We start from the raw sequence: 27,990 nt of genomic DNA, 5'->3' as shown, positions 1-27,990 counted from the left end.
AGAAGTGCTTCATTTGCTATTTATGATCCCAGGGGAGGGGGAGCTGTTACCAGGAAGCAGATATTAGATAAACCTATAGGAAATTTTCCAATAATGAGAACACCCCAAAGTGAAATGGGCTATTTGGTGAGGTATTATATCCTTCCTCATGCTGAAGAGTTAGAAGCTCCCATCTACTGCAGGGGCAGAGGGTACTCTAAACTCAGTTGGGCATGAGGCGGGGTGACGTCTAAGCTTCTTTTCAGTTCTGAGAAGTGATAACAGATGTAAATCTACTTTGGAGGTTATCATCTCTGTGCTTTCTCCACAAACATACAAAGCACACTCCCCCCTCCAAGCCTTCATGTTATATATAACATATACAGCTGATTTAGAAAATAGGTTGTTTAATGCAGATTTAATCTAGAGCTCTGTTGAAGGAAATGGGGACGCCGGTGGAGAGGTGAGAGTAAGAGGAAGTCATCGTGGAATACCTGTGTCTGCTCTGCAAGACAGTCAGGATACCTGGTTAGAGCACAGGAAAAACACAGGGATGATCAAAAAGTGAGAACATGAGGTAGGCTCAGATTCCCTGGAAAATTTCCAATGAGTTGATTATGAGTTTCAGTTGAACCCAAAGAGAAAGTCTGAGAAAGGAACCTTCTTGAGAACAGACGTGATAGGTCACGAAAGCAGCATGCACATTCTTGCTGTTTGGGATCAACAACCTGGAAGAGGCTGGAGAAAGAGCAAGACAGGAAGACACCAGCAGGAATGGAGGGTGGAGGGTGAGGCTGCTAAGAGCAAACTCTGGGTTCTGGCAATTTCTGAATAGAGACCCAAGACAGTGGAGGAGTAAAGAGGTGACAGGCTCAGGACAGTCTTGGGACAGGTACAAGTGAACAGATGAAAGGGCAGGGAGGAGCTGTGAGGCGAGAAGGCAGGCAGCTCTGGGGACTGACGGCGGGGGACGCTCCTGGATCTTGGAACTGCAGGTTGGGGGTTGTCAGGTACTGCCTCTCGGATGGGAGCTTCAGACCTTTCTAGACCTCACCCAGCCTCATGGCCAGCTGAGTTCTGAGTGCCTTCTGTCCTTTCAGTGGATGGCATTTTCCACCTCTTCCAGGATGGGGAAGGATGCAACACCTCACCAATGTAGTCCTCATTGTAAAGAGCAAACCGCCCTGTGCTGACAAACTGTTTAGGCTAGTCTAGCTGACACTTTGGGTCTCTCTTATCTTTAGGATTTGGGAATAGGATGAAGGGGCTCTGCCAGAGGTTATGTTGTGTTGCCAAGTAAAGATAACTACTTCTGCTGGCTGAGTAACTGGGAGAAAAAAAGCCTGTCATACTAGGGGCCACCTGATGACACTAACAGGAGCATGATTTGTACAGTGAGGAAGGGTTTGTCTGACTCCGCTACACCGTGCAACTCCTTGGGAGTACTGGGTCCAGCACTGGGGTCCAGTATCCTCCTAAATGATCTTTCTGGTGTACATCCTTGCCTCTCTGCTCCATTCTTCACAGAGTAAACAGATGATCTTTTTACTTCTTAAGCCACTCTTCTGTTTAAAATCCTCAATGGTGTCCCAGCACACTTAGAGTAGAACTCACATCTCTAACCTTTCTGTCCTCACCTCCTGGCCCTTACTTCCCTGACTCCATCTCCTCCCCTTTCTTCCTTGTGCCCCCCTCTTCGGTATGTCACCTCCTGTTTGTCACACGCCCACCGCAGAGCCTTGCCACTCTTCTCAGCTAGATCACTGCCCCCTTGGATCTTTACACGGTGGGTTCCTCCCAGAGAGGCCTTCCCTGACCAGGTCTTCTGCTATGTCACTGTACTTTATTTTCTCATGTCACTTGGCACTAGCTAAAATTATCTTGTTTGTTAGTTTATTGTTTTTTTTTTCCTCCTGTTAAGCTCTGTAAGAGTGTTGTCTTGTTATACCTTGACAAGTGTCTGGCATCCAGCACATACTCAAAAAACAGTAATGAGTAAAGTATTTGTCAAAGAAATGAAAGAAAGGAAGGGAAAATTGACCTTAGCAAGGTATGCCAAAGAATTGAGGACCTCAAGTATCTCTGTAGAGAAAGAAAGACTTAAGACATGGGCATGGCTCGGCGCCTGTGGCTCAAGCGGCTAAGGCGCCAGCCACATACATCTAAGGTGGCAGGTTCGAATCCCCAGCCCGGGCCCACCAGACAACAATGATGGCTACAACCAAAAAATGACCAGGCGTTGTGGCGGGTGCCTATAGTCCTAGCTACTTGGGAGGCGGAGGCAGGAGACTCGCTTGAGCCCAGGAGTTGGAGGTTGCTATGAGCTGTGATGCCATGGCACTCTACCCAGGGGGATAGTTTGAGGCTCCATCTTAAAAAAAAAAAAAAAAAAAAGACATGGGCAGCCCTTCTTCCTGTGTTAAGAGCAGGCCCAGGAAACAGGGTCCTGGCATAGGCCAATGGTGCACACTGGTATTTGCTAGCTCTGCCAATTAACAGCAATTTCTTGAATTCTTTTTTTTTTTAATTGATAGTAAGTGTGTACATTAAGGCACTTCTGGGGTACAGTGTGGTGTTTTCACAAACAATCCGAAACACTTCCATCAAACTGGTTAACATAGCCTTCACGTAATTTTCTTAGTTATTGTGTTAAAATGTTCATATTCTACTCATAGAAAGATTCACTTGTACCCTTGTAAGATGAACCACAGAAGTGAACCCTCGAATCCCCCTCCCTCCACCCATTCCCCCCTTTCCCGTATCCTTAGGTTGTTATTAGGTTATAGCTTTCATATAAAAGGTATAAATTAGTTTCATAATAGGGGTGTATACATTGGATACTTTTCCCTCCATTCCTGTGATACTTTGCTCAGAAGAACATTCTCCAGCTCCATCCATGTGAACATGAAGGACGTAAAGTCTCCATCTTTCTTAATGGCTGCATAGTATTCCATGGTGTACATATACCACAGTTTGAATTCTTATCTTGTTTTATTTCAGGTGCTAGGTGCCTAAAGAGACACTTCTGGATAATTAGTTTCTTTCCCTAGGAAAATCTTTAAAAAACTATGTATGTGGGGCAAGAGAACTAATGAGCTTAATGAGCTAGAAGTAGACAAGTACCATGTATCCAGAAGGAGGTATAAAAAATATGTTCCACCCCATGTTTCTGTGGCAAACATCCCTTGGCTGAATCAGATAGGACCAGACTGGATTCTGGGAGAGAGAAGTCAAAGACCACTAAGGTTTGGGTCTTAAAATCTGGTCAGATGGTTGGAATCTTGAGCAGAATGAGGTAGTCAGGAAAGACAGCCAACCTGGGTGAAAGCCAGTGAGCTCAGGACTTAACATATGAAATGTAAGTTCCTGGTAGAAACTGTCAGCAGGAATTCCAAGAGGAAATGTTAATCAGGGCTTGTAGTGAATATGGTTTGTGCCTCGACCTTACCTGCTCTGGTCTGATTTACTTTTTCCTACCTGTTTTCTTTTGTTCTAATTTTATCATTTTAAAAGAAAATAAAAAATGTACATACTTCTGTAAGCTATTGTGAATCTTTTTGGAACAAGATGGGATATAATAAATAGATGGATATATAGAAACAGCACCTTAGGCAGGAGGTCAGAGTGACAGCTGTGTTAGTACCCTCCTGCTCCTGCCTTGTCCAACCCTCTAAGGGAGAATTATCAATTTCACTTGTTTTTATCTAAGGAAATAGGCTTTGACATGCTAAACACTTGCCAAGGGTCACAGAATGGAGAGAGCAGGAATTAAACTCACGTCAACACAACCCTACATGTGGGTCTCCTTTGGGGAGCCTGCTCTCCCGCATGCAGGTGCCCCAGACATGCTCTGCTCCCTGAGCCTCATGAGACCACCCATGTATTGATGGTTTTCCTGGATCATCCCAGCCCCTAAGAGAGTGGTGACTAGCAGATACTGCCCCTAAATCTGGCCCTGTGGGCTGGGGCCCAGCCAGTTCCTTTTCTCTGGTGATACGCCTAGCACGTGGTGAACACTCAATGCGAACTGCACCAGCTGAAGTAGTCATCTTTCTGTCCCTTGAATCAACTAGCATTTCCTGTGAGCTGGGATGGATCTTTTAGAAGTCTTTATGCTAGCACTCACCCAGCTGTGAGTACAGAGGCTGCCTAGAAGTTCCTGCTTCTGCTTGATCTGAAGGATAAGGATAGTTGCTCCTTTCTGAGACCGTGTGAGCAGGATGGCTGGGTACGTGTGGGGAGACGGCGTAAAGTACGTGGGTACGTGAGCAGGATGGCTGGGTACGTGGGGAACACTCCGCCCAGGGCACACACAAGGTGCTCAGCAAGTGTTACTGACCTTAATTCTACTTGCCCTGTCCTGTTATATTCACTTCATTGCCTCCCAATACCGGTAAGGCTTTTATCCATAGACAGTGACTAATGACAATGAAAGATTTAGGAGTAGCCTGACAGTACCAAATAAGAGTCTGCAGAGAGTCTAGCAGATAGCTGCGAACAGGATATGGGGAACCCATTATCTTTTTTTTTTTTTTTCTTTTGAGACAGAGTCTCACTATGTGGCCCTGAGTAGAGTGCTGTGACGTCATAGCTCACAGCAACCTCAAACTCTTGGGCTTAAGTGATTCTCTTGTCTCAGCCTCCCAAGTAGCGGGAGCTACAGGTGCCTGTCACAATGCCCAGCTGTTTTTTGGTTGTAGTTGTTATTGTTGTTTGGCAGGCCCAGGTTGGATTCAAACCTATCAGCTCTGGTGTATGTGGCTGGCACCCTAGCCACTGAGCTACAGGTGCTGAGCCAGTAGATTATATTTTTATTATTTATTTATTTAGAGACAGAGTCTCACTGTGTTGCCCTCAGTAGACTGCCATGGTATCACAGTTCACAGCAACCTCAAACCTTGGGCTTAAGCGATTCTCTTGCCTCAGTCTCCCAAGTAGCTGGGACTATAGGTGCCTGCCAAAATGCCCGGCTATTTTTTTGTTATTGTCATTGTTTAGCAGGCCTGGGCCAGGTTTGAACCCTCTAGTCCTGGTGTATATGGCTGGTGCCCCGATCACTGAGCTAAGGGTGCTGAGCCTAGACTATATATATACATACATATATATACACATACACACACATATAAATATATTAAGAGACAGAGTCTCACTTTGTCACCCTCGGTAGTGTGCTGTGGCATCACAGCTCACAGCAACCTCCAGCTCTTGGGTTTAGGTGATTCTCTTGTCTCAGCCTCCTGAGTAGGTGGGATCACAGGCACTTGACACAACGCCCGGCTATTTTTTTGTTGCAGTTTGGCCGGGCCGATTTGAACCCGCCACCCTCGGTATATGGGGCCAGCGCCCTGCCCACTGAGGTAGGGCACCGCCCCCTAGACTATATTTTTAAAGCATAACCACAGTGCTACTTCTGGTCCCACATGCTCTTCAGGAACCTTCATGTTCCTCATCAAGAGGCACAATCTATTTCTCCTCCTTTTGAAGCTAGATGGGACTTCGTGACTGCCTTGTGAATAGAGTGCAGTGTAAGTAATGCTGTGTTCCTTCTGAGGCTAAGTCATAAAAGGGGGTGTGGTTTCTGCCCCTTTCTCTGCCAGGATGGTTGTTCTTGGAACCCAGCCCACATGCTCTGAGGAAGCCCAAACTCGTCTATGCAGAGACCCCAGGGAGGAAGAGGCTCTCAGCTAATAGCAAGCATCAACTATAGACACGTGTGAGCAAACCCCTGGATAAGTCCAACTCTACCCCTCAAGCCTTCTAAAGGAGGGCCCAGACATTGTGGAACAAAGATAATCCATCCTCTCTGTACCTTGACAGAATTCTTGACTCACAGAATCTGTGAGATTAACAGATGCCACTAAGTTTCAGGGTAATTTGTTACGGAGCCATAGCAACTGGAAGAAAAGCAAGGGAAGATACTAGGTAAGGTGGCTCTTGGGGAGTTCAGGGAGAAGCATGGGTTTGTGTTAGTCTGGACGTTGCCAGGGAGCAAGGAGGCACTAAGGCAGCAGGAGAGAAGTTTTATTTTGGTATAAGGAGAGACTTTTAAACTTCAAAGACTCAGTGACAGAACAATCTCCTTTGTAAGTAAAAAGTTTCCTGTTGCTAAAGATATCTAATAGAGACTGGCAGGGTTATTGAAAAGATTCAGACCTGAATGAAAGACTAGATTGGTGACTTTAAGGCTCCTTTCAGTCAACAGAACGTGGCACCAGATTAGACCTGAGGTGCAGGGAGGAGAGAAGATGAGGTTTGGAGCTTGATGCCTGAGAGACCAGTGATGCCATTCATAAGAGTCTATGAGAGGATTTTACAAGACGTTCTTCTTTCTGTGCCCTTTGGCTCTTGCCTAGACACCTGTCAACGGCCCTCTCACTTTCTGCCTCCTCTCAAATACGTTCCTGATATGACACTTGACTAATACTTCCAGAATATGGTTCTTGGCAGGCCTAATTCCTCACTCAAAGGCATTTAACAAGATTGCTGCCACCACCACATCTCTGCAAATCTTTTATGTAGTTCACAAAGTCTTTCTACATTTATTACCTGATTTGAACCTCATAACAATCTGGGAGACATTAAAATTACCATCATATGTAACGTCTGACAATTAGGTTTGTGAAAAAGTGCTACATACTTCATCACTGAATAGCACTACAGTCACCTTTGAAATACTTCCCTTGGGAAACTGCACCAACCAGCACCTAGTCCACTCTTCAAAGCACTTTGGAGACTCTTTTGTCTGGAATGGCCATCAAAGTTGTTGTCATATTACCCTTGATGTTCTGATTGTCATCAAAATGTCTTCCCTTCAACATTTCATTTATCTTTGGGACCAAGTCAGGAAAGAGGGTCTTCCAATACGGTTGTTTACTGGGTAAAAACTCTCTCACAGACAGTGCCGTGTGAACTTGTGCATTGTCCTGATGTTATCAGGGAAAAGTTCAGGTCATTTCTCTAGCTTTTTCAGGCAGCCATTTCAGCACTTCTAAATAGTAACTTGATTAACTGTTCCTCTAGTTTGTACAAATTCATAATGAACGACCCCTCTGATATCAAAAAAGGTAACATCATTTGGACTCTTGATTTAGACTGACAGACTTTTTTCATGTGGGGGACTGGCTGACTTCCACTGTACACTCTGGTGCTTTCTTTTGGGGATGTATTGGTACATCCATGTTTCATCACCAGGGATAACACCGCCCAAAACATCATCTTGTTTCTCCAAGAGATGTTGGCAAACTTCAACTCTCCTTTGCTTTTGTTCATCGGTGAGCTCATTTGGGACCATTTTTGCACAAACCTTTCTCATGCTAAAATTTTCAGTTAACGCCTTCTAGTTTCTCTGTGATGTTTACTTGGTCTGCTGTGCTTCTCACAGTCAGAAGATGACTTTGATGCACAATTTGACAAATTTTTGCAACGTCATGCTGGCTGCCCTGACCACTCTTCATCAGTGATGATTTCTCTCTTCTCAGAAGAATGCTTAATCCATTTGTACACTGCTGTTTTCCTCACGACATTATCTCCATAAACTTGGACTAACATGTCCCTGATTTCACCCCCACTCTTGGCAAGTTTAAGAGAAATTTATGAAGGTTTGTTGTTCTAATTCAAGCTCTGACATTTTCATAATGGCACACAAAAACATGCAACAATAATGAACGCCACTCAGCAAGACACTGCCATACATGGACAGGGACACGGCTGTGAGACACTGATACAACAAGTTTATGACCTTGTGAAGTTGTTTGTATAGTGCTGCCAATATAAGGGTACAATGGCAAGTTTGCAAACTTAATTGTCAGATCTTATACCTCCCAATTTCAGCTACAGTTCTCTATTAGTTCTTCATATTTTCCTGCTTTCCAGGAGTCTTTGTTCATGCTGTTTTCTTGGTTCACCTTTTTCTCAACTCTACATGTTCCAATCCTCTCCGTCTTTCAAGACCCAGGTTAAATTTTAGCTGTTCAAGAAAACAGCAACCCCCTAAAACTAGAGTGAAGAGTGACTTCTCCTTTCTCAGAACGCCATCAATATGATGATGATAATAGCAGTCAACATTTGTTAAGCATTTATTATGTACCAGGCAGCATGCTAAGTGCTTCTATCGCCTTTTACCCTCTTTCTCACTCTCTGCCTTGTGCAAGGGGTCTCTATACAAGCATCTTCTTTTCCTTACTAGCTTACAAGGTCCTTGAGGACACAATCCATGTCTGAGTCATTTCTGCTTTCTCCAAGCCCAGCACAGGGCCTGGCACAGAACAAGTGCAACATAAATATTTGTTCGATGAATGAATGAATAGGCAGGCAGGCAAAGTTAAAGTTTACCTTTGCTTGAACAAATGGTTTTCAAGTATCCTTAAACACTTGAGAAGCACTCATTTATAACAGCATAATTAAAGGGCTAAATCACCAATCACTCTTATCTTTTCACTGCACAGGTTTCCAAAAACTATACATTTTGTTAGTGTAGTTTATGGATGTAAAAATGAAAAACACAAATACATACACCAAACTTCCTTTTGTGTAAAAATATTCTAGAATTCAGAATAGTCTTCTCCAACCAATCACCTCTTTGTTTTCAGAGTAGGTGCAAGGATCGCTAACTTTTTACTGTGAGTCCACCACCTCCCAGTCCTCTCACCACTGTTCCAGCAATAAATGGTTGCTGATTAAGTTAACAGCTGTGTTGGTTGCAGTTTATAATTACTCATTGCTGGTCTGATCCTATTAGTTGTGCTAAGGAGTCAGCCCCTTAAGGGGGACTCCATTAGCCTCATCCAATTACCGCAGCTGAGTTGCTGCCCTGAGATTTGAAAATCATCCTTTTCTCTTTATTTCTTGCAGAGTTAAGAACAGAAAACTGCTGATAGTAAAGGCCAAAGAAGTAGGCATTTCTGAAAGTTCTAACAAACTGTTGCAATTTGCTTAAGTGACCAAGAATTACAGTTTGTGAATAATTCCCATATTGAAATTCTGGAGCGGTCCTAAATTAAAATCAACCTTTTTACCAGAGGATCACTATTTCAATTTTTACACAAAGAAATACAAGTTCATTGTTCAAAACCAAGCCTGACACAAAAGTCATCAGCTAGTGCTTTTCCACTCCAAAGATCAACTGGCACAAATTCTGACACCCAAATTGTCTTTCAGAAAACCTAGGTAAAAATTAGAAGATTAAGGGCACAAAGAAGAGCGGAGCAGAGGCAGGCCTGCGGTAATCACCACCACAAAGGCCGGGCCACCAGCAGAAGCAGCGTGTTTACTCAAAGTCTCACCCCATCAATTAGTCAGCTTAATTATCTCAGGGTCTGCCTGGACAAGAGGCGATTTTTGAGGGCCTCTCTGGCTCCTCTTTTTCTTTTATTCCTGCTACTCACAAAAGGGCTTTAAGGACAAGCCTTCTTTGACTCCCTGGCTCTGGCTGGCTTCTGGTAGCCAAAATAGACATTATGTGAATTACTCTAATAAAGCAAAAACCACACTACCCTTCTTCTTAGACATGGTCATGACCTGGAGCAGAACTCTATTTAATACATATAAAATGCTTGAACAGGTCACTGTAGTTTATAGTTTAGAAATATAATTTCCATGAACAAATGGGGAACAATATGGAACAATCTATAATTATTAGAGGTAGACAAATTTGAAGAGGTAGAAAAACCTATATTCCTGTGGTTTGGTAGTGTTCAGGAAATGTTCGGGGATTGAAGGATAAGAATTTCTAGGTAAATTAAGCCAGGAAACCCCAGGACCTTTCTTCTAAGGTAATTTTTTTTTAAAACAAGTCCTAGTAAAAGAAATTTCTCAAGCAACTGAAGTTTGAGAAGAAAATTTTTACATTGGGGAAAAACGGATTCAGAACTGTTAAAAACCACCAACAGCAAATCATTGATTTAAAATCCATATATTTACATAGAAACAATTATAGTTCATATATGATATATAAAATAAACATAAAACTTCATTTTAAATTTGTATATAAAATTTATTACATATATAAAATATACAATAAATATAAAATAGACGTGCCTCAGGCTTATCCAAGTAGACCAAAGTCTATATACATATATGATAATCCTATATTGTGATTGATGATAATATTTTCACTATGAAAAACTGCTTGTATTTTCTAATTTGGAGAAGATATTGGCTATCGCTCAAAATCTTCAGAAACCTGGGAGTCTTTCCACACCCCTCTTCTCCTTTCCCTACCACATCATCGGCCCCTCTGTCACCCCCCTACATTTTACTCTGCTTCCCCTTAATGTATTTTCTCCTTTCTCTCTGCACTGGCCCTTAGCATTTCTCCCTTGGATCAGGGTAAGAACCTCTTTACTAATCCTTCTGCCTCTAGGCTTATGCCATTCCAGCCATCTCTATACTTTGCAGGAGTGATGGCTCTACAATGTCCCTTTGAAACTACTTGAGTGGCTCTTTATCTTTTATCTAGCTCTTTTATCTCTTGAGCCTCCCGAGAACCAGCATTCACCTTATCTCCTGCCCCTCTCCCCAATCACCTTACTGTACAGCTATGTCAAAAGTGAATGTGATACAAAGCCTTGTAGTCCATATCTCCTGGTTTGGATGTCCCCAAAGCAGATCCTGAAATAATATGGATGCAAATAGATCATTTGTGAGGAGCTAGAGAAGGGACACAGGGAAAGAGAAAAGCTGATTAAGGACAAACAGGTTACTACTGGACCCCTCTGAGAGACGGTACAGAACATACCTTGGAATTGTCCCACTAAGGATTAGGAAAGCTGTGATATTATCCACCAATTTATTATTTGAGGGTCAGCTCTGGAGGTATTAACTCTCTTGTACTCTGGCAAATAGCTCCTGGTCCAGAGAATATCCTCAGGCAGAGAAATATAGGAAGCCACTGGCAGGTGACGTCTGGGTGAACCAGAGGCACCAAGGATATCTGCTACACCTACAATGTATATATTATGCCCTTTTTCTCAATTGAATTTTTTTTCTGCTTATTCTGGATCCTTTTAAGTTATGCTACTGAAGCTTTTTGGGCCTCCTCTGGGCCTTACTCTGTGCACATTCTCTTCTGCTGTAGCTATCATCTTGTAACTAAGAACATTTAGCTGACCCCACACTAGACTCTGGGCTTCCTCAGGGCAGTGTCTTCAATACTTAGCTTGGTGTCTGGCATAAGACAGATGCTCAGTGAGTGTCCTCAGGACAAGAGCATGACTGTGTCTGTTAAAGAGAGGAGGGTCCTGTTTGCCACATATGTAACTGAGGAAATGTTCAAAGAAACCAAATTCATGTTCCCACATTTTGAATAATAAGAAGTTAGGGGTAGGAACACCAAGCTAGAAATCCTGGATTCTAATTTAAGTCAGTGGCTTTCCCTATAGAAGTGAGTGACTGTGAATGTCCTTTGGTTTCTTTCAAGTTCTCCAGGTTTTAGGTGACTGAACCTGCATGTAAGTGAAAGCTGAAGCCCACAAACTGTACACCCACCTGATACAGGAAGACCCAGATCCATTCAAGAGAAGAGCACAGTGGATCAGGCTCGAGATGGTGGCAGGTTTGTAATGCTGTGTATACAAAAAGAGTGAGGACCAAAGGGGTCTCCTGGGTGAGAAGATACTCCCAGGGAGGGGCCTGGCCATTGCAGTGGAACCAGCTGGGCAGAATGGTGGCTTCCAGGAAGCTGGCATGGGCCACTGTCCTGGACGGAGCCCTATTACTATAGCATGGTACTCCCTGATTCTGCTTAGGTCACACACTCATAGACAGTTACTTCCTGAGTTCTTGTGCAATCCCTGGAAGGTAGGCTCCATCTGCATTTCTTGATGGGAACAGACTAACTCAGAACACCGAATTATGTCATGCTTGGCTTCCCTGACATCTCAGACAGCCTTAATCTTACAAGAAATGGGACTGATAGTAAGGGACTGGGTAGGAGCAAAGAAAAATAGGGGATTTTAGGGTCCCTGTATATAATGAACTAAGAAATGTTGAGGATTTTTATTTTAGAAAACAAATTCCCTGTCTTAAAATGTTCCAAATATACAAGCAGTCACTGGTACTCTGTGTACATTGCATATAGACAGATAATACTTCTTTACAAAGCTAGACTTTAGAAGTTTCAAATAATTAGTTTTCTACCAGGTAAATCTCTAATAAATATATAATACATATAAGTACTGTTTAGAATTTCATTGTAAGAAAATTATTTTATCAGACATCTTCAGTATGCCCCTTATGTCATATGCCCTTCATAAACGCTGAGTACAGGCTGAGAGTGGTGGCTCACACCTATAATCCTAGCACTCTGGGAGGCCAAGGTGGGTGGATTGCTTGAGCTCACGAGTTCTAGACCAGCCCAAGCAAGCCAAGACCCCATCTCTAAAAACAGCTGGGTGTTGTGGTGGGTGCCTGGAGTCCCAGCTACTTGGGAGGCTGAGGCAAAAGAATCACTGTGAGCTATGATGCCACAGCACTCTACTGAGGATAACAAAGTGAGACTCCGTCTCAAAAAAAAAAAAAAAAGGAAAAAGAAAAAAGAAACATTGAGCCATTATTGTAAATGATCCTTATTTGGTGGGAAGAAGACATGAGAGTTTCCCGTTTTTCCTACAGAATTATTTTGATGACAGTGCACAGGGTGGGATGGCATAGGTGGGGTCTACAGAGCCAAGCAGGCCTGTAGTAGTCCCTGACACACTGACTTTAATCATGCCCATGGGTCATGTATGACTTCATGGAGCTACTGTATTTGGATGAGTCTCTTCCTTTACTCATGGAAATGCTCTGGAAGAATGGACAGAAGGAGAATAAATAATGTCTAGGAGACTCTGACTAAAAGCACATGAACAATGGCCATGAGCACCGTGAGGCTGCTCTGCGCCGAGCTGAGGGCCTGGCTTGATCTGATTGAGCTTTCATTGATTCACTAACTCCAGAAGAATCATCTGAGTCCTCTGAGTCTCAGTAGGAGGCAGACTGAATGATTTCTTCAGTCTTTTCCAGTAGGGACAGTCAAATTTATGACACCAACAAGAAGTAAAGACTCTGGTAGGAACATGTGGCAGGAGGATGGGGCCCAGGAAAATAAGAAAAATAATGCGTATCTCAGTAGAGAAAGCTGATGATACAGGAAGAACAAAGAGGAAAGGGGCCAAGAAGACCACATACATCCCTATGAAATGACCCAATGATGACAAAATGCAAGAGACAGCCCAAGAGTTGAGTGTAGACTGAGTTCTAGTCTTACCTTCCAGTGACAGCAAAGCACAAGGTGCACATTCCATGTAAGAGCCCCGTGGCATGCTGCAGAAATGTGGCCATCTTGGGGTTCTCGTCCACTGGACCTTGCACCGAGAGGAAGCAGGCACACAGTTTGTCAATCAGACCCATGTTCACCACGTAGCTGGATGCGGAGGAGAAACACATGGTATCAGTCTGCATAGGCCTCGACATCTTCACCTTCAATGATTAATCTCTTTTTTTTTTCCAGAGACAGAGTCTCACTTTATCGCCCTCGGTAGAGTGCTGTGACATCACACAATTCACAGCAACCTCCAAATCCTGGGCTTAGGCGATTCTGTTGCCTCAGCCTCCTAAGTAACTGGGAATATAGGCGCCTGCCACAATGCCTGGCTATTTTTTTGTTGCAGTTTGGCCGGGGCCGGGTTTGAACCCGCCATCCTTGGTATTTGGGGCCAGCACCCTACTCATTGAACCACAGGCACTGCCCTTTAATGATAAATCTTACTATACACAGGCCTGGACTCCCTCAGTACAGGTTTAAATAAAGCATCTCAAGTGAAAATTTCCTTAGATTTAGTCCTAATTAATCAGCTATTTCTATAAGAGTTGTTTTTCTCTCCTTTCTTTTAGTATTCTGATACTACTTTTTAAGAAAAATGAATGAAAATGATTATCTGATCATTTTTATGGTCTAAAGAGTCTGACGATAGATGAAATGATTTATAATGACCTTTATGCTGTTAAAAAGTCATTAGGATAAACAATATTTCATAGAACAACAAAGTGACAATAACAGTAAGTTAGGGTACACTTTAAAATAACTAAGAGTAGAACTAGAATGGTCCTAACACAAAGAAATAATAAATGCCTGAGGTAATAGATACTCTAATTATCCCAATTTGATTAATTCATGTTTTATGCCTATATCAAAACATCACATGTACCCTATAAAGATACATACCCATAATAATTAAGAATTAAAAAAACATTTGGAGCCAAACTCACAAGAATGCAAGGAATTAGAGGATACAATACAGTGATTCAACCCAGGCCCTCTTATAACCACTTAAACTGCTAATGCCAACTGCAAGGTCTCCAGTTTTAAAAACTCTATCACTACTAGGAGCATAACAAATAGTGAGAATCAAGTTGCCTTCCATTATGAAAAATACCAGTCCTGAGGGTTGGCAATAACATTTAATAACCGTTTTCTAGAGTTGTTTATAAACTGGATTCACAATCTTAATTCTTTCGTTAGTCCACAAAGCAGCAATCATTGAAAAGAATATTTTAAGACTGTAGCAGGCTCTTGTGGATATATCAACCTTAGCTCAGACATTTTACACAGATCCAGTGCTGCTGAACTTACATGTAAAAGGAGGGGGGACCATAAATACAGGTTCTGCAAGTCAACACATTCGCTTTCCGAGATATATATAAAGGACTGAGGTTGCTGCCTGTGAGTCCACTACAATTTTCATCACTAGTCATTCACCAACATATCACTTTGTGAATGGAGAATCTGATGAATATTTCATGTTTGGAGCCATCTCCAAGTTTACTACTGAGAAGGTGCAAAATAATGTCCCCTTTTTCCTTTTACATTAGAAAATGTATCTATCTGGCCTACTGTGTGTCTCCTACAGTTTTAAAATTGGGAAGTGTACAGTGATAACCACCAGCCCTCATCTCTTATTATGAAGGTAACTGACAGACTGATACATGTACACTTGAGATCTTATTATAATCTAACTTAATAGAATTGGACTTTTAAAATTTGTTTTGCTTTTTGCATTTGTACAGAACTTTTCAATTTAGAAAGTGTGGTGTTTTTTTTTTGGTTTTTTTTTTTGCCTTAAAGATCCCAGTGATTTATCCCGAGAACACCATGAGGAGCAGACTGTGAAGCTTTATTTTTTGTCTTCCCAGAACTTTTTCCTCTCCCATCCATGTCTGGGGGGTAGGGAGCTGTGAAACACAGGTGCCCTCCTGTTAGAGCAGGAGTGGGCACGTGCTCCAGATCAGTCAACGTACTCATCATCTTGGCTTGTAACCACTAGATCCAGGATGGGTATGTGACCAAGGAGGACCAATTAACATCTTCTGTGGAATATAAGACCAGAGGAAAAATCTCCTTCTACTGAGGAGATCTGAACTGAGAGATGTGAATCTGGGGGTTGCGAGTAGCCAACTTGTTACAAAGAGGACAAGCCTATAGAATAAAGCCAGGTAGAGATAAGCAGGACTGCGAGAAAGGGATGAAGCCCTAATGGCAGATAGTCCCATGATGCTTAATGACAGAGATGAGTTCTGAAAAACACATCATTAGGTGACTTTTCATTGTTTGATGAAACATCCACAGAGTGGACTTACACAAAGCTAGGTGGTACAGCCTGCTCACTGTACCCCCAAGGTATATGGGAGAGCCTACTCCTCCCAGGCTGCAAATACTGCAGGCAACTGTAACAAATGGCAAGTATTTTGTTTATCTGAACATGGGAAGGGTATTATAATCTTATAAGAAAAAATGCAGCATTACCATCTTATAGATCATCTGTTGCCCAGAAAGTCATCACGCAGCACTGGCTTGTGCTTAGAGCCTTGGCTTATTTTTACTTGTTATTTCAAGTTAAGTTTCTAAAAGTGTTCTGACCATAGGAAGTAGAAAATTCTTTTTCTGATTATAAAAGTGATATATGTTCATTATAGAAATTTAAATTGTAAGTAAAAGAAGTAAAAAAGTTGGCCACAACTTTACCTTTACAAGTCACTGTTTGATAAATTTCTTTTCATGTGTTTCTGTTGACATTGTAACATTATACTAAATTTCTTTCTTTCTTTCTTTCTTTTTTTTGAGACAAATTCTCACTCTGTTGCCCTGAGTAGGGTGCCGTTGTGTCACAGCTCACAGCAATCCCAAACTCTTGGGCTTGAATAATCCTCTTGCCTCAGCCCCCCAAGTAGCCGGGACTACAGGCACCTGTCATAACTCCTGGCTAGATTTTCTATTTTTAGTAGAGATAGGGTCTTGTTCTTGCTTGGGCTGGTCTTGAACTCCTGAGCTAAAGCAATCCATCGGCCTCAATCTCCTAGAGTGCTAGGATTACAGGTATGAGTCACCACATCCAGCTAAAATCATAATAATTTCTTACTACCATAAAATACCTACTGTTTAAATTTCCAAATGTATTGTAAATGTTCTAACATTTTTAATATTTCTTTTAAAATATTAGAAACCAAATAAGAATCACAGATTGTGACTGGTTAACATATATCACATTTGTTTTTTCTGAGACAGAGTCTTATTATGTTGCCCTCAGTACTGGTGTCTCAGCTCATAGCAACCTTAAACTCTTGGGCTTAAACAGTCCTCTTGCCTCAGCCTCCCAAGTAGCTGGCCATAATGCCTGGCTATTTTTTGTTGTAGTTGTCATTGTTGTTTAGCAGGCCTGGGCCGGGTACAAACCCACCAGCCTTGGTCTATGTGGTTGGCGCCCTAACCACTGACCCACAGGCACTAAGCCTTACATCGGCTCACAGCAACCTCAAACTTTTTAGGCTCAAGTGATCCTCATGCCTCAGCTTTCTGAGTAGCTGGAAACACAGGCACCTACCACAATGCCCAGCTAGCTTTTCTATTTTTAGTAGACACAGGGTCTCTTGCTCAGAGTTGTCTCAGGCATCCTTCCAGAGTGCTCGGATTACAGGTGTGCGCCCCACACCCAGCTGAAAGCTTACTTCTTGATGAAACCCGGTTGTTTACTCTATCAGGAGTGTCCAACCTGGGCCTATGGGCCACATGCAGACTATCTGAGGACTATTTTGCTTATCTGTGGTGCTAGATACCATGATAGGTATGCACAGACCTTTTTATGCGCATCAGCTTTTGTTAGTGTTTGTGTATTTGCTGTGCGCCCCAGGACAACTCTTACTCTTCCGATGGATAGCAGAAAAGAAAAAGGTTCAACACTCCTGTTCCTAGACATTGAATTTTGCTGATATATCCTGTGGTGTCACATAATTTTTTTTTTTAGAGACAGAATCTCACTTTGTCACCCTCGGTTGAATGCTGTAGTGTCACAGCTCACAGCAACCTCCAGCTCTTGGGTTTAGCTGATTCTCCTGCCTCAGCCTCCCGAGTAGCTGGGACTAACGGTGCCTACCACAATGTCCAGCTATTTTTTGTTGCAGTTTGGCCGGGGTTGGGTTTGAACCCGCCATTCTTGGTATATGGGGCTGGTGCCCTACTCACTGAGCCACAGGCATTGCCTCATAATCTTTTTTTTTTTTTAAACTATGCATTTCCAGTAAAATGATCTAGGTTCCAGAGGTTTAACTAGACATATAAACATCATTTTTTTTTTTTTATGTCTGACTATTCTACCAGTGGAATACTTTTTGGAACTTTTGGTTGTTTTCAATATTCACTATCATAAACCATGTTGTGTAGAACATTCTGTGTGGAAATCCTTGCCAGATTTCAGATTACTTTCCAGAAGCAGAATTACTGAGTCAAAGGGCATGCATATTTTTAGGATTCTTGGTACGCACAGCCACACGACATTCATAGACACTGAAGCAACTTATAGTTCCATTGGCAGGGTGTGAGAAAACCCATTTCACTACGTGTGGACTGGTACTACCATCCCCATTTGATAGGTGAGGAAACTGAGGTTTGAGGATCGCAGAGCACTAACCTACGTGACAGAGCTGGAACTGAGGTCTTCTAACTCCTAGGCAGACTGCAGTTTCCCCTAAATATGCTGCTTCTCTGCAGCATGTTTTTGGTCCTTACTAAGGTCTAATTTTAAAAGCAAGGATGTAAAATTATTTCTTAGACTACTCTGAGACTAATAGTGATCACACAAAGCTTTAAAACTACCCTGTCAAGGTGAAATGGCTTAAATGGGTTTCCTATACTGGCCTTGACATAGCCAGAAGGGAAGAAAGACTCCAAATGAGTAAAGAGATAAAAAACAGGTCAGATGCAGTGGCTCATGCCTGTAATCCTAGTGCTCTGGGAGGCTGAGGCCAGAGGTTCACTCGAACTCAGGAGTTTGAGACCAGCCTCAACAAGAGACCCTATCTCTACTAAAAACAGAAAAATTACCCAGGTGTTGTGGTAGGTGCCTGTAGTCCCAGTTACTTGGGAAGCTGAGGCAGGAGGATCCCTTGAATCCAGGAGTTTGAGGTTGCTGTGAGCTAGGCTGAGGCCAGGGCACTCTAGCCTGAGGCAAGAGTGAGACTCTGCCTCAAAAAAAAAAAAAAATTATAAAAAGAGATTAAAAAAAACATAGAAAAAGCAGAGCAAACCAGAACAACCACTGTTGAGCAGATGGCCCCATTTGAGGGTGGTCTCCTTTGGTTACTAGGCCATCTGTGGTGCCTACTCATGGTTCAGACTAATGCTTTTCTAAACTGTACCTATAAGTCTTGAATAACTGCATGGCCAATCTTTAAATTACTGCCTAAGAAGATGCTTAACCTAAACAGCTCTAAAAGTCAGTGCAGAGAAATTCATTTTGCCAATAGTTTTGAGGAAGAATGTGAAATCTTCTAATGCAGCAATACGCAACCTGTGGGTCCTGACCCCTTTGTAACAATGAAAATACATCCTGCACTTCTGATATTTACATTATGATTCATAATAGTAGCAAAATTACAGTTATGAAGTAGTAATGAAAATCATTTTATGGTTGGAGGTCACCACAACATGAGGAACTGTGTTAAAGGGTGGTGGCATCAGAAGGTCGAGAACCGTTGTTAATGGATACTGTGATTAAAGGCAACGTATCTTTTACACTGCAACTGTTACAATGTTCAGACAGTTAAACCATACCTGGCAGCCAGGATGAAAAGCTTTAACATAGAAAAACCTCCTAGTCTTCTTGGAATATGCATCCTGGGAAACTTACTGCTATGAATGCTCCAGGAAGTGAACTCTGTCTGTTTGACCATTTGAGATTTAAAATGAACCCATGTATGAAGGGTCCCTTCATATATGGCTAATTCATGTTTTCCTTCCTAACAGGAGAATTTTTCTAGCTTTCTTCGTATTTTTTTCTGTTGTACTTTTCCTGTCTCCTTATTCGGTCAGGCCAATTATTCAACATTTTAATTCTGTCTATCTTCCACCTCTTTCGCCTTGTTGATCATCATATGTGCAATAATCTTTGTCCCTGCTGTTATTTTTGTGATCTTTTTCCAACAAATGCTTTCTATTGAGATATAAATTATAAATAATAAATACACAAACCTTATGTGTTTGGTTTTACAAGTTTTGACAAGTGTATAAAACCAGGTCAGTCATCAATCCAAACAAGATAGAGAACATATTGATAATCACAGAAAGTTCCCTTGCTTTATATTCAATTCCCTCCCACCTCCACACAAAATCATTCAAAATGTTCTATTTATACCTGTCTCCTTCTGCCAAGCTTAATTCTTTTCTTTTTTTTAGAGACAGTCTCACTTTGTCACCCTTGGTAGAGTGCTGTCGTGTCACGGCTCACAGCAACCTCCAGCTCTTGGGCTTAGGCGATTCTCTTGCCTTAGCCTCTTGAGTAGCTAGGACTACAGGCACTCGCCACAATGCCTGGGTATTTTTTTGTTGTTGTTGTTGCAGTTTGGCTGGGGCTGAGTTTGAACCCACCATCCTCAGTATATGGGGCTAGTGCCCTACCCACTGAGCCACAGGCACCACCCCAAGCTTAATGTTTATGAAAATGTTTTTTCCTCTTTATCAATGATTATTCTGCCATATGAATACGGGTTGAGTATTTCAAACCTGAAAATCTGAAATCCTCTAAAATCCCCAACTTGAGATAGTGTCTTGCTCTGTTGTCTGGGCTAGTCAATGACATCATCATAGCCCACTGCAGTCTTCAAATCTTGGGCCCAAGTGATCTTCCTGCCTCAGCCTCCTGAACAGGTGGGACTGCAGGCATGAACCACCAAGGTGACCAATTTCTTTATTTTTTGTAGAAATGGGGTCTCATTATTGCCCAGGTTCATTCCAGACTTTCTGAGCGCTGACATGACGATCAAGGGAAATTTGGATGTTCAGATATGGGAAGCTCAATCAGTAGTTATAATACAAATATTTTAAAATTTAACAAAATCAGAAATCTGGAAGAGTATGGTCCCAAGTATCTCAGACAAGGGATACTTGACTTATATGTCATGGTTTGTTTATCCCTTCTTCTGGTAATAGATTTACAGGTCATTTAAAGTTTTTGATTTTTGCAAAAGTTATGTTTGTATATTGTATCTTTTAAAACCTTACTTATTAGTTCTAGCTGTTCTTTCCTTGGTAGATTACACAGTTTCCTACACATGCAATTATGATACTGCAAATAATAACAGTTTTATTTTTTCCTTTATAAATGTTATGCCTTTTTTTCCTCCTTCTTATTAATCTAGCTTTCAGTACAATGCTGAATAGAAGTGGCAGAAGTACGCAGTCCTGTGTGTTCCTAATCCTAAAGGAAAAGCATTCAATCTTTTTTCATTGTATATGATTTAGCTGTAAGATTTTCTCTTCTATTCCTAATTTACTGGGTTATTTTCTAATATCATGAATGGGGATTACATTTTATCAAATGCTTTTTCTGCACCTTGTGAGATAATCATATACAGTAGACTCTCTGCAAGGTGACTACCCAAGGGACCGTAACAAATTGGTCAAGATGTGGAGGTGGTCAAATAAGGAACTAGGCCTCCTGTACTGATACATGGAGTGCATGTCTGGCCTATGAATGTTAGGTCGACTTAAGGAGGTGGTCAACTATGGAGGTTCCACTGTAGTTTCCTTTCTTTGGGGGGGGGGAGGGTGTCATTGTCAGGAGATAATCCTTCACGAGGTAGAGAATGATCTTAGAGACGGTGTCTTCTGTTAGAGCAAAGAGAAGGTTTGTTGGCTGTCCAGTATAATAAAGATAATAGCTACTTCTGAGCAAAAGTTGAACAGGTCTAATCCTGGCCCATTGTAAACACTGGGGCTTCCTAAGCATGTGAGGTCTCCTCAGCTCTCACACAACCCAGGAGTCTTGTGTCTTTTGTAGTATCCATGAGACTGTGGCAAGCTAACCTGTTAGCTTGCTGAAAGGGAAACATCTCTGACCTTTTATGTTCTTGGCAAGTTAATATGATTTCTAAATGTTACAAACTAACCTCACATCCTAGAATAAAGTCACTTGGTCATGAAATGTTACCCTTTTATAGTGAGCTTTTTTTTTTTTTTTTAAATGCCAAGCTGGTGGGTATTCTCTCTTCTCCTTTGAGAGAATCTGTTCGTGATTAATATTATTTCTCCCTGAAATGTTTCAAAAAATTTACAGGTATCCATGTTACCTGGAGTTTTCTTTGTAAAAAAATATTTAAAAAATAGATTTCTGTTTTGGTAGAAAACAAGTTACAGGTTCAAACGACTCAGTAAACCTCAAGCAGAACAAATACGAAGGGAATTACACTGAACAGATCACTGTCAAATCACCCAAACTCAAACATAAAGAAAAAAACCTTGAAAGCAGCGGAAGGGAAAAGGAAGCATACAAGGGACAAATGACATGAATAAAAGCTGATTTCTTATAGGAATAATGGAAGCAGAAGACAAAAAAGTGATCTCTTTAAAGTGTCTGAAGGAAAAAGATCTGTCACGGATGGAAAAAGACCAAAGAGTAAATGAAAGAAATTGGGTGTGGCATATTGATAATAGTAAATAAACTAGACTTCAAAACAAGGCGTACTTAACACAAAGAGAAATGATGCTAAAAAGCCATTTCACCTGGAAGATGCAACAGTTCAAACTGGGTATATAATAACAGAGCTTCAAAGTGCAGAAAGCAAAGCTTAACTAATCAAATGGAGACAAATCCACAATCAGAGCTGAAGTGTTTTTTTTTTTTTTAGAGACAGAGTTTCACTTTGTTGTACTTGGTAGAGTGCCATAGCGTCACAACTCACAGCAAACTCCAGCTCTTGGGCTTAGGTGATTCTCTTGCCTTAGGCTCCGGAGTAGCTGGGACTATAGGCACCCGCCACAACGCTCACCTATTTTTTGGTTGCAGTTTGGCGGGGGCCGGGTTCAAACCCACCACCCTTGGAATATGGGGCTGGTGCTCTACCCACTGAGACACAGGCACTGCCCAATAGCTGAAGATTTTTTAACACTCCCCTCTTAGCAGCTGTTAGAACTAGAAACAATTACGAGCATAGAATTATGTTGTCCAGCACAGTAACTACTACTGGCTATGTGTTTATCTAAACTTTAAATCTAGAAGGTAAAAATGAAGTGTACTTTTACATTTACAAGGGGTGGTCATAAAGACACTTGGCTTAGGAAAGTATTTTAGAGGGTCAGAGATAGGCTTTGAGGCGTCTGATTTTGGGGTACACAAATCTAGTTGATGTAATGGGGTACCGTCCTGATGCCTGCGCCAGATACTAGACTGAACAGCACAAATGGTTTGGTACAGTTCTTGATTTTGATAGACATAGCAGCTCTTGATTTTGACAGATTCAGTTGTTCTTCACTTTTGCACTGCTGTTCTGAGACATTCCATGCAAACAGAAACCCAAAGCTAGCAGGAATAAATATGCTTATATCAGATAAAATAGACTTAAAGCAGTCAGAAGAGACAAAGAAGGTTATTATATGAAGATGAAGGGATCAATTCAACAAGATGTCACAATTGTGACTACATAGACACTCAACACTGAACACCAGAAACACATATAAAGCACATATTAAATCTGAAGGGAGGCAAGATGATATACTAGGCAATTTCGATACTCCACTTTCAACAATGGCTAGATCATCTAGACGGGAAAACAACAAAGAAACATCAGACTTAAATTGCACCACAGATCAAATGGACCTAACAGACATTTACAGAATATTTCACTAACAGCTGCAGAATACACATGTTTCTCAGTTACACACAGAACATTCTCCAGGACAGGTCATATACATGGGTCATTACAACAGTTCTGAGATACACAAAAATCACTTATATAAACGTATAATCATTTATATAAACATAAAACCTGCATGGATGGAAACAAATGAAGCCCTCCCAGCAACACCGATGAGCCAAGCAAGTTGGAACTTGGGTGGGTGACTCAGAAAGGACACTGTTGACTGTTTCTTTGGAGTGAAATAATGGACCATAAAATGGCCTGTCTCAAAACTTTTGTAGTGACCTATGTATGAGGCCACAAAACAAGTCTTAACAAATTTAAGAAGACAAAGGTAATATTGAGTGTTTATTTTGACCACAATGATATAAAACTAGAAATCGACAACAAGAAAAACTTTGGAAACTTTACAAATACATGGAAATTAAACAACATGCTCCTTGACCATCCAATGGGTCAAGGAAAATTTAAAAAATTCCTTGAGACTATCGAGCATGGAAACACATAATACCAAAATCTATGGGACAAAGCAAAAGCAGTGCTACAAGGGAAGTTTATATCTTACATCAAAAAAGAAGGACTCCTAATACCCTAACAATGTACCTCAAGCACCTAAAAAAACAAAAACAAAACTGAACTCAAAATTGGCAGAAGGAAATAATAAAGCTCAGAGAAAAAATGGTGGGTTTGAATCCAGCCCGGGCCTGCCAAACAATAATGACAACTACAACAACAGCAACAACAAAAATAGCCAGGCATTGTGGCCGGCACCTGTAGGCCCAGCTACCTTGGAAAGCTGAGGCAAGAGAATCACTTAAGTCCAAGAGTTTGAGGTTGCTGTGATCTATGATGCCATGGCACTCTACTCAGGGTGACAGCTTGAGACTGTCTCAAAAAAAAAAAGAAAAAATTAGCAATGTGTACTCCTAGCTACTTGAGAAGCTGAGGTGGAAGGATCACTTGAGCCTAGGAGTTCCAGCCCAAGTGACAGAGTGAGAAATAAATAAAAAATATATTTTCTAAGAATCCCTTAGATGTCAAAACTTGACTGGCCTATGTAAAGTAATAAGAATAAACACTATCTCATCTCTCTCAGATACCTTCCCACCTCCCCTATGCCTGCTGAGGAGAAGGGAGGGACAGCTTTCAGGGTCTGCTACAGTTCTACATCAGGGATAAAGGCCAGAGAACAACTCCAAAGACTGTACCAGAACCCTTTCCACTCGAATTCACAGCTGACGAAAGTGTGCAGGTGGTAACTGGGAGTAGAGTGAGATTTCTTGTCAGCTCGTATCTGGGAAGGTGAGACAGCAAGTGTGGAAATGACTAAGCATGTTGTACGTGCTACGCTGGGAGGCGTGGTGTGAGGCTCCACACAGGCATCAGGACACCTAACAACACAGTGTCTGTAAGAAACTACATTCACCCCCAGTGGTTTAAATCAGAAAGATGGGCATAGTTTTGTTCTGAAGTACTACAGTTGTCAATCATCCTTTTTAAGTCGCATGAGTTTAGTTTTTAGTTTGGCAGATTACAACTGCTATTATTCACCTCAATACATCTTCCTTCAAGAAGGATTTGGTGACTATAACAACACATGTATATATAGGAAAATGTGTGCATTTTCCCCTGGAAGGCCCAATGGAATTGCAATGAGCATTTGGCTGGATCTTCTGCCTCATCACATCTGAGGCATGTGACTCAGTTGTCTGGGTGACAAGAATGCAGGGTTGCTGCATCACAGGGTAGCCCAAGGGAGAATGCCAGGACATAATGGCATTTATCAGCAGAGAAGGCTAAGTTCCCCAGTGACCAGAGGACATGGGGAATTGAATGGGATCAAGCAACTGAGAGAAAGGCCAGGGAGGGTAAAAGTCAAGTGCGGTAAGATAAATGGTTGTAGACCCAGAGGGCCTGGTGCTCTCCAGCAATAAATATACTTGGGGAGAGGGGGCAGGCAGATGGGAGGGATAAGTGAACAAAGTAATCAAGGGTAAGAAGATACTGAATGAAACAACTGCTCCCAAGAAAGTGCTACAAGAGGCCGGAAAAATTTATGCAAAGGAAGTCAATGCAGAGGGGAGCGTCCGCCTAACCTGCCAGAAGCTTCAGAGCAACCAATTGCACAGGTTTGGGGAGCCCGAGATCAGTGCAGACCCCAGGACGTGGAACAGGTAACTTTAACACCAGATGGAACCCTGTTGGGAAATTAAGTGTCCTACCTGATTCAAAATTCATGAGGGAAAATGAGTGCAGATGCCAAAGTAGGAGTAAATTTCCCTGGAGAAAAGGTCGCCTTAGAAGGAAGCAGGGCTGGCGTTTAACAGGTGTCAGAAATTGCTGCATTTGCGTAGTAGAAAGAACACAGGTGTTGGGAGCCCAGCTAGATGTGAGTTCCAGTCTCAGGTGTCCTATGTACCTTTATTTTATTTATTATACAACTTTGAGCAAAGCACTTAACCTCTCTGAGCAATTTCCTCACCTACAAAGTCTGCATTAGAAATCCTATACTTACAGGGCTGCAAAGCTTCTGCTACATGTAATGACAACTCCATAAATGGTGACTATTATTTGTTGTTTTAAGTCTGAACCAAATTTATAACCAGAGATAAACTGAGATAGGGGAATTCTCATAAATTCCTTGAGTTGGCAAGAGTGGATATCAAGAAAGTTGTAAAGACTCTAACATATATTTTAATATCACATATCTAAATATCAAGAGAGCTGAGATGCAACTATATTGCTTTTAATTAAGAGAATTTTCCTTCCCTTTCCTTTAAAAAATGTGTTTTTAAAAAAATACATTGGGCTCTTTGGTGTTTTCTAAATTGTTTTTGTCACTGAGCCCATATTACTTTTATAATTAGAAAAATGAACTGATTCATACAAAGGTGGTGGAGAGACAGATGCATTGCCTGCTATTGGAAGAAAGCCTGAACAACTGGGGTAGGGAAGTGGTGACAGAGTGAAGGTGATAAATCTGAGAGAAATTTACAAGGTATTCCTGATTCTCTACTGGGAATTCTCTACAGTGTTGCAAGAACCACTTGCGCCCTCAGATTTAAATTATCTTAATTTTTTAAAATAAAGAATAAAGTTTTAAGAAATCTAGCCATTTTACCTGATAAGGTCCTGAACTCGACTGTTAAAAGCATCACCTTGCGAGGGTTTGTTTTTCATTTCCTGTGTTGATATTTTTGGTGTAGTTGGCCGGCTGTTTCCATCTGGTCGATTGGCAATCAGGCAGCTAAAAACCACAGCACTGACTTTGAGAAGTCCATTTGTCAAGCCTTCAAAAACTTGTTTATTTGTATTTCTTCCCAAAATAGCACTATTTTTATCTGGAACATAAACCTAGAGGGGAAAAAAGTACAGTACATGTGTTTAAATAAAACCACCAAACACAGAGAAGATTTAGAACATTGATGGAATCATAAATTGAAATTCTATAGGTGACAATCTTACATGTTCCAGAGTGTTGGCTCTCAGGTTAGATGGCTAGTTCAAATCTCAGCTTTGCCCTCACTACCTGGGTGACCTTGGGGAAGGTTACTATTTCTAAACTCTAATTTCTCTAACAGGATAATAACAGTACGTCTATCACAGAGTTCTTGTGGGATTAAATGAGCTAATGCACATAAAACTTTAACTACATGTATAGGCATGCAGTAAATATTCAATAAATATTTATTTAATTGAATGAATTACATTAGAAATTTCTATCAACTCAAGAACAAACCAAATGATAAACTGACAGCATTGTTTCTTGTTGGAGTGAATTTTAAAAATATCTAAGTTCCTTTGATAGGGTTAAATTTGCATTTCTTATTAAAAAATGGCAAAATAGGTATTTTCCTAGGGCTGTACATATGGTTACATCCAGCTCTCTTTATACATAATTTACAGGAAATAATGTGGTCATTAAAAGTTGGGGCTTGGAGCCAGAATCTGGGCTTGAATTCTGACTCTGTGGCTGTATGACCGAGACAAATTCCTTGCCTTCTCTATCTCCCCACCTCCCAGGACTACTATGAAGTTTAAGTAAGAAGAATGGAAAAATATTTAGCTTTTTAAACTATTACACGCCACAAATACACCTGTTTAGCAACAACCAGCATTTGCTTCATTTTCACTCTTATACTAATTCTATCAAAGATAGAGAAGTAAGAGATTAGTTGGATCCAGAAGGAGGATCTTTATGAACACTAGCAACTTATTGGCCAGAACTAGTTACATAGTCCAACTCAACCACAAAGGATCCAGGAAATTTCATCCGATTATGTACTGGGAAAAAGAGAATCAGAATACGAGGTATACAGCACTACTGACTGTAATCATACTGTTTTCCCCATTATCACTATGCAAATATTTATAACTAATCTATTTAACAAATGATTCTATTTACTTTCTTATCCACATCTGTGGTTTCACTGAGATAACCTTTTTTTCATACTTGAATTTCCTAGTTATGTATCATTAATTCATCGTCATTCTTTCTGGTTAAAATGAAATTTCCTCTCAAGTTCAAACACATCAGGAATTGTTGATTCTTTTTCTTCCCACAGTGGGGATATTCATTCTTCCTGAAATCTGCCATCCTCCTGCTCTACTATGGACTGGTGGCTCTCCAGGCCTACTACACAGCTCTCATTTTGAGCTTGCCCCTGGATCCTTTTCATCCTTCCTCTGGATTAGATGGCCCTTATTTCTCAGATTCTATGTCTTCTTTTTCTTCCCATATAATTCTCTAATTTTGTTTTAGGATAAATTCTAGCAACTTCCTGAGAAAGAGTGTATGGGAAGAAACATTTTGAGATCTTGAGTTTCTGAAAATATCTTTATTCTATCCTTACA

General features: G+C 41.2%; 1 protein-coding gene across 1 annotated transcript in view; it reads right to left on the bottom strand.

Moving 5' to 3' along the window:
- The window catches only part of SCAPER (S-phase cyclin A associated protein in the ER), a 444,723-nt gene that overhangs the window by 43,104 nt on the left and 373,629 nt on the right, over positions 1-27,990 (bottom strand). The window contains exons 26-27 of the mRNA XM_012801961.2: positions 26,258-26,490; positions 13,223-13,378 (exon numbers count right to left, since the gene is read on the bottom strand). Coding sequence (XP_012657415.1) covers positions 13,223-13,378; positions 26,258-26,490 — 389 coding nt within the window. The remainder of the gene's footprint in view (positions 1-13,222; positions 13,379-26,257; positions 26,491-27,990) is intronic.

This window comes from Otolemur garnettii, unplaced genomic scaffold (genome assembly GCF_000181295.1).
Source record: "Otolemur garnettii isolate 467f Iridium unplaced genomic scaffold, OtoGar3 scaffold00011, whole genome shotgun sequence".
Lineage (NCBI taxonomy): Eukaryota > Metazoa > Chordata > Mammalia > Primates > Galagidae > Otolemur > Otolemur garnettii.
Note: the sequence above shows the minus strand (reverse complement) of the source record. Positions and strands in the feature narration are given on the sequence as shown.